Source organism: Triticum dicoccoides, chromosome 7B, assembly GCF_002162155.2.
Source record: "Triticum dicoccoides isolate Atlit2015 ecotype Zavitan chromosome 7B, WEW_v2.0, whole genome shotgun sequence".
Lineage (NCBI taxonomy): Eukaryota > Viridiplantae > Streptophyta > Magnoliopsida > Poales > Poaceae > Triticum > Triticum dicoccoides.
Window position 1 is genome coordinate 489,030,377 of NC_041393.1, and position 7,617 is coordinate 489,037,993.

The 7,617-nt window shown below is 53.4% G+C and overlaps 1 protein-coding gene across 1 annotated transcript; it reads right to left on the reverse strand.

The window, feature by feature from the left end:
• Positions 1 to 1,466: 1,466 nt before the first annotated feature.
• On the reverse strand, positions 1,467 to 2,971 carry LOC119335811. The gene has a single exon (XM_037607885.1). The coding sequence runs from the start codon at positions 2,906 to 2,908 to the stop codon at positions 1,541 to 1,543; it is 1,368 nt and encodes a 455-aa protein (XP_037463782.1). The 5' UTR covers positions 2,909 to 2,971; the 3' UTR covers positions 1,467 to 1,540.
• Between the last annotated feature and the right edge of the window lie 4,646 nt (positions 2,972 to 7,617).

The following is a 7,617-nucleotide window of genomic DNA, read 5'->3' on the forward strand; positions in this document are numbered from 1 at the left end:
CGCCGGAGCTCTGCCGAGCGTCGGCCTCGCGCGCAGCCTCTTCTTGCCGCCGCGGATGACTACGACGCCGGCGCCGGGTGGCGTCGCGCCGGCGCCATCCCGTGCCGCCGCCGCACCGTCGAAGAAGGTACCCAATGCGGCGCGGGCGAAGAAGGGCAAAACATCCGCGAAGAAGAACAAGGCGGCGGACGGCTCCGGCATGGCGAGGGGGAAAAAGCTTGCAGGGCGTTCGACGACCGCGGCGGCTACCGAAGCGCCGGCGAGCTCACTCGTTGAGCCGGCCGCCGACGCGCACCACCGATGCCGTGGCCGAGGAGAGGAGGTTGGCAGCCGAGGAGAGAAGGGTGGCGGCCGAGGAGAGAAAGGTGACTTTGGAGGAGAGGAAAGTGAGCAACGAGGAGCGAGCTAAGTTGTTGGAATGGGAGAAGCACTTGTTCTTCATGGACACATCTAACCTCAATGCGGCGCAAAAGGAGTATGTCAATCTTGCCCAACAAGAAGTCTTGATCCGAAAAAGAGCCTTGGTTCGTGCAATGGGTGGCGATGGCCTCGGCGCCATGGAAGGCATGGGTGGCTTCGGCGCCATGGGAGGCGGTGGCCTCGACGCCATGGGAGGCATGGGTGGCCTCGGCGTCATGGGAGGCGGTGGCCTCGGCGCCATGGGAGGCATTGGTGGCTTTGGAGGCATGGGAGGCATGGGTGCACCTCCGGCCGTCATGGGAGGCATGGGTGGCTTTGGAGCACCCTCCGACGCTATGGCCGCCATGGGAGGCATGGGTGCACCTCCGGCCGCCATGGGAGGCATGGGTGGCTTTGGAGCACCCTCCGACGCTATGGCCGCCATGGGAGGCATGAGTTTTGCTTCTCTCATGGGAGGCATGGGTGCACCTCCGGCCGCCATGGGTGCACCTCCGGCCGCCATGGCTTCTCACACACATTCCCATGAAAATGCCGTTGAAGATCTTGCCAACACCGTCGGAGTTTCACATGATGCGGTGCGTGATGCAGTGCGTGATGAGGATAGGGAGGAAGGTTCATCTTCGGAGGCGGAAGAGTCGTCTTCGGAAGATGAGGACGAAGACGAAGAAGAGGAAGATGAAGATGAAGCTTGATGTGTCTTTTATGTCTTGAACTTTTAGTTTGCATTTGAACTTGGTTGGATGAACTTGTGGGCATGATTTTGATGAACTTGTGGGCATGAACTTTTATTCATCAACTTGTTTGTGTCAAAATTTACATGTTCATTTTTGTTCAAAATATCCATATATGCAAAATGCCCGGCGAGTCGCGCGCGCTGTATTTTTGCACGCTGCATTATGGCGCGGCTGCTGGAGCCAGCGTAGGCGGGCGCGCAAAATCAGCCGCAGCGCGCGCGCTAAAAGGTTTTTTGCGCGCGGCGCTATAGCGCGGCTGTTGGCTCTAAGAAGATATTCTAGCTAGCTACGAAACTACCACTGCATTTTTCTTTCCCTAGTAACAGAAGTTACAGAACGCTTTCTTCCTCCTGGACCTAAACACCTTACGTGACAAAAGTACTAGTCTAGTAGAGATAACGAGGCGATGATGCAGCTGACAGCAGCTCGCTGGTGCTGGTGCTGGTGTCAGAGTGCTGGAACGCTTCGGCCTGCCAATGCGCCGCCGTGTAGTTGCTCTCCAGACTGGTGAAGTTGTCGCCGACGTCCATGCCCATGCCCATGGGGTACCCGTCCCCAGATGGTAGTGTGTTGACGTAGTCGCCGCCGGTGGCGACCTCGGCGGAGTAGTGCTCAGGCGCCAGAGTGCCGTCGGCGAAGCCAGGGTAGTACCCACGTGGCATGGCTGCGTCGCGCACCTCGTCGGTGTGCCACATGGTAAGATCAGGCCAGTTGTAACCAGCGTTGCCGAAGCCCGGCGCGAGCATCTGGCCGCCGCCGCCCGAGCAGTCGTAGCCAGCATTGGCGAAGCCGCGCGCGAGCATCCCGTCGCCGCCGCTCGAGTAGTTGCAGCCAGCATTAGCGGGGGCCAGCGTGAGCATCCCGTCGCCGCCGCCCGAGTAGTTGCAGCCAGCATTGGCGGGGCCCAGCGTGAGCATCCCGTCGCCGCCGCCCGAGTAGTCGTACTTGTAGCCAGCATCGGCGAAGTCCGGAGCGAGCATCCGGTCGCCGCAGCCCGAGTAGTTGTAGTCAGCATTGGCGAGGCCCGGCGCGATCATCCCATCGCAGCCGCCCGAGTAGTTGTCGCCAGCGCACCCTGGTTGCATCTGGAAGCCATGTCCCCCTGGGAATCGCTCGGGTAGGCCGTCGTTGTTGCCGCCGTCGTACGGCACCATCTGCAGCTGCTGGAAGTCGGCGGCGTCGGCCATGTCCACGGGGTAGCCTCCGGCCCAGGGCACGCCGCCACCGTGCCCGAGCTGATGCGGCATGACGGCGTCGTCGGAAGAGTCCGGCGCGACCTGCTGATCGAGCGGGCCGTGGCCGCGGCCATCAGGCAAGCCCAGCGCCTCCATCCTGTCTCCCGTGGCCCGCAGCGCCGCGTCGATGGCCTGGAGCAGCTCCCGCGCGTCCTCCAGGGTCATGTCGTTGAGCGCCTCGTCCCAGTCCGGGAGCGCGGCGGGGCAGCCGTGGCGCGCCCTGGCGAGCTTGGCCCTCCGCTTGCCCAGCTCCGTCTCGAGGTAGGCCCGGTGCGTGTGCCCCGCGTGGGCCTCCGGCGGGACGGCGCGTCGGTACCTCTCGAGCACGCTCTCCTCCGACTCCCAGACGAGCGGCGGAGCCCCGGCGCCGGCGCCGGTGCAGACGAGCCCGACCGGGACCCCGCAGAGCGTGGCGAGCTCCGACGCCTTCTTCTTGAGCCCTGCGGCCCTCTTGGCGTGCTTCCTGGCGCGCTCCCCCGCGTTCCCGACGAGCCTCATGGCGACCTTGCCGCGCGCCATCGCCGGCTGCGGTGCTCCGCTATCCTCCTCTGCTCCTCCGATGAGATCAGATCAGACGCCCTTGGCTTGGCTTGGCTAGCTCCTTGCTGCTCTCCGGCGAGGCGGCTGGTATATATATATAGGTACGTACGTAACGCCGGGGGCGGGGGCGGGGGTGGACGCGGACTCTCCCGGACGCGGCGGCTGCCTACCATCATTGCCTACCTAGTGGCTAGGCGGCAGTAGGCCTATTAAGCTCTGTAATTGGGCATTAGTCCAGCTTAGCGCCAAACAAATGACGCTGCTGGCCGCTGGCCGCGGATTAAAACGTGCCTCGGACCGTGATTAGCCGGAAAAGGAAGGTGATTAAAACGTAGCGTGGCAGAGCAAACCGTTCCGAAACGGCGGGGTGGGATTTGGATTTGGTGAATCCGGTTTCGATCTGGCGCAATCAATGCGCCATCATCCAGGAGGGTTTCCGATTCCAGCACGGCGGGCGCGTCCCCCGACCCGGATGCCGCTACCCTGTCACGACCGAGCTCGTCCAGAAGACTCATGCAAGATTCAGTTAACATACGGCCAACATGATCCATCGCGGGAAGATCCAACGGCTCTCTTCGCTCGCCTGTTACCGAACCGTTACTTTACCGCGCTGTAGCATTTCACCGTTGTCGTTACTGATGTTTTCTACTTGTTGCCAGCTGAGCTATATAGGATAACATATACACGTATCAGTACTAGCTCTTACGATATTAAAGAAATCCCCTAGGCGACTAGGGTTCCACATATCCCCTTGCGGCGCTCCGCTAGGGTTCCACATATATCACATCTACACCGAAAATTCTCGCGTACGTATTGATCGAGTCGATTTGTGCATGATCTCAGATAGTTCTTGGTTGCTCTTGACGGATTGCATGGCAGAAAGAAGGACTGGAAAGGCGCTGGAGGGCGTCGCGTCGGGGAGCGGGGGTGGGCGAGATACGCCCGGATCAGAAGCAAATCTGGAAAACAGGTTTTCAGGGCTGAACCTCCATGGGGAGGAGGAAGAGGAGTTGGATCTGTCGGGAGAGATTGAAGGATTAATAGAAGGAACTCGATGGATCGCCATCTTTAGGGTTTATACGACTAAACCCTTTAATCATGTTGCTTTGTATAAGGCGATGAGAAACGCCTGGGCGCCTGCGCAGGGAGTGGTCTTCAAGGATAAGAAACCAAACATCTTCCTCGCCCAATTCCTTTGTTTGGGTGACTGGAATCGCGTCATGAACGGTGGCCCATGGTTGTTCCAAAACGCTGCTGTGGTTTTGGAAGAATATGATGGTCTGTCGAACGTTGATGAGTATAAGCTCGATCATATTGCTGTGTGGACACGAATTATTGGCATACCGGATGGGCTCATGAAGAAAACATAGATTGCTGAGAAAATAGCTAGAAAAGTGGGAACCCCCCCCCCCTATCAAAGTCATTGTCAATGAGGGACGTATAAATCCAGCTAAATATTTGAGAGCTCGAGTTCACATAATGCTGGATACCCCCATTGTTCGTTTTGTTCCGTTGACATTGAAGGAGAGTAAAAGGTACCCTATTGAATATGAAAAGCTTCCTGATTTCTGTGACTTTTGTGGACTGATTGGACACCTTGTTATTGAGTGTGGGGATGGTATCCACAAGCCAGAGGACTGCGAGTGGGGGGACTGGCTCCTGGTGAACTATGATGACCCCTCTGGTGGATCCGGCAGTGGCAGGGGAAGGACAAACATGGGAAGGCCTAGGGGGAGAGATGGGGGGGGGGTTGAAAGAGAACGAGCAGATCCGGAGGATCCAAACCCCAAAGGACAGAATGACATGGAGCTAGACAGGAGGATGAAAAACCAGGGGGCTGTTGTTCCGCTGGCAAAAAAGAGACTTATTGGACATGATGGTGCAGTGATACAACATGGAGGGAGGGAGGTTTTGACTCCACCGCCAGGTTTTGTAAATGATAAATCGGTCTGCTGGAATCTGGAAGAAGTGAAAAGGTGGATAAGAGCCAGATGAGTACACCAGAGAAGATCTATGATCCAAAGAGACTGAGGGCGAACTCAACTGCTGCTAACCCACAAACTGATGTATCGGCGACACCCATCGAGGGTGATCGCCGGGTGCAATGAGGATCATTAGCTAGAACTGTCGGGGCATCTTAGGTGCTCCGACAGTTTTGTCGCTCCTGGATATCCAGAGGTGGCATAAACCCGATGTGTTTTTTCTGTCTGAAACACACTTGGATGATGAAAAGGCAGAAGCGTTGATGAGAAGGCTTGGCATGGATGAAAAATATAGTGGTACCAAGTCCGGATGGAAGAAAGGGTGGGCTCTTGATGGTTTGGAAGAAGGAGGTCAGGATCTACTCCCAAACCACCACTCTTGCAGGAATTGATGTGAATGTCCATGAGACAAATGGTAACATATGGAGGCTAATAGGAATTTATGGAGAACCTAGTTGGGAGCATAAGGACTGTACCTATCAGTATATTCGAGATCTACATGCACACTCAAGGCTACCATGGGTTATCATTGGTGACTTCAATGAAATTTTACTGTCTTCTGAAAAGGAGGGAGGGGTGCCACGACACCAGTCTCGATTGGTAGCGTTCCAGGACGCTCTTTCCGACTGCTCCTTGGAAGACATGGGGTATGTTGGCGACAAGTTCACTTGGTTTAGAGGTGGACTAAAGGAACGCTTGGACAGGGCCGTTACAAACACTGAATGGATGGGTATGCACCCATATGCAGGTTTGTGTAACCTGGAGATGGGGAAATCTGATCATAGACCCATCTTGCTAGACACTGCATATCTTTCGGGAGTTGTGGAGAACAGGTCCAAGTTCAAGCAGGAGTTTGAGGCCAGATGGCTAGAAGAGGAAACTGTCGAAGAAGTTGTGAGGACAGCTTGGCAAAAGGCTGTGCAGCGAGGCTTGCACCCATCTGTGAAAGGAAAAATTGATTCAGTACACCGTGACCTGCATGAATGGGATAGAAAGACTCTGAAAGGGCCTAGGGCCCGACTCAATAAAGCTCAGAAGGATTTGGAGACACTAATGCAGGCACCATATACAGAGGAGGGCAGGGCAAAGCAAAAAGAACTTTCTGTCCTCATTGAAAATCTACTGGACCAAGAGGAAATTTTTTGGGCTCAGCGTGGTAGAGTTAGATGGCTTCGGAGAGGCGATCATAACACACAGTACTTTAACCAATTTGCCTTAGCAAGGAGGAGGAGAAATATGATAAAAAAACTCTGTAATAATAATAATGGGTGGACTGAGGGGAATGATAACCTCAGTCCACTGATTCGTGATTATTTTGATGGTCTCTTTCATTCTGATGGTGTGGATTGTGATCGACAATTGTTGCAGGCAGTTAAAACACGCGTAACTCCGGAGATGAACAGCTTGTTAACTACTCGATACACTCGAGAAGAGGTCAAAAAAGCACTATTTCAAATTGGAGATATGAAGGCACCTGGGCCGGATGGGTTACATGCAGTCTTCTATAAGAGATTTTGGCACATTTTAGGGGATACAAATGAGGAAAGTACCAGCGGGATGGTATCACACAAATATTGTGTTAATACCAAAGGTAGATAGTCTAGAGGTAATTACACAGTTCAGGCCAATAAGTTTATGCAATGTGGTATATAAGATCATCTCCAAAATGCATGCAAACAGGTTAAAGAAACTACTTCCTGAGATCATATCCCCCACACAGAGTGCGTTTGTGTCTGGTAGACTGATAACAGATAATGTGCTAATTGCGTATGAATGCTTTCATGCAATAAAGAAGAAAACCCATGGCTCTAATGGGTACTGTGCAGTTAAACTAGACATGATGAAAGCATATGATCGTGTGGAGTGGAGTTTCCTGGAGCAAATGATGTTAAAACTTGGCTTTGATCCGGGTTGGATTGAGATGATAATGGAGTGTGTTTCCTCAGTAAGTTATAAAATAAGGTTTAATGGTGCAGAAATGAAAAAGATAATACCCACTAGAGGTTTAAGGCAAGGAGACCCCTTGTCCCCTTACTTATTTCTGCTTTGCTCCGAAGGATTATCGAGCATGTTGGCTCATGAGGAAGAGGTGGGTGGTCTGGAAGGTATCACAGTCTATCGTAATGCACCATCCATCTCCCACCTTCTTTTTGCAGATGATTCCCTAGTTCTTATGTAGGCAAATGTGCAGAATGCAAATGCTTTAAAGAGGATCTTGGATGTATATTGTGCAAGCTCTGGACATCTTGCAAGTACGGCAAAATCAAGTGCTTTGTTCAGCCCCAATACAAATGTTGCTGTCAGGGAAGATGTGTGCAGAAACATTGACATATTAACAGAAGCTCTTTCTGACAAATACCTCGGTCTTCCTACAGTTGTAGGTGTTGACAGAAGTGATTGTTTTCAGCATTTGATTGACCGAATTGTTCAGAGAATTAAAGGGTGGAAGGAAAAGGTACTTTCAGTCCAAGGAAAGGGAATTTTGTTGAAAGCAGTGGCCCAATCAATCCCCTCATATGCTATGTCAGTTTTTAAACTGCCAAAAGGAATCTGCGAATCAATAACAGATGAAATGGTAGGCTTCTGGTGGGGGGATAGTGAGGAGAAGAAACGGATGCACCGGTTTTCATGGTGGAATTTTTGCATGCCAAAGAGGAAAGGAGGACTGGGGTTTAGAGACCTTCACAGTTTTAATCTTGCTTTACT

Bases quoted from the DNA above. Each gene is read 5' to 3' on its own strand.
- LOC119335811 (XM_037607885.1), bottom strand. From the start codon at position 2,908: ATGGCGCGCGGCAAGGTCGCCATGAGGCTCGTCGGGAACGCGGGGGAG.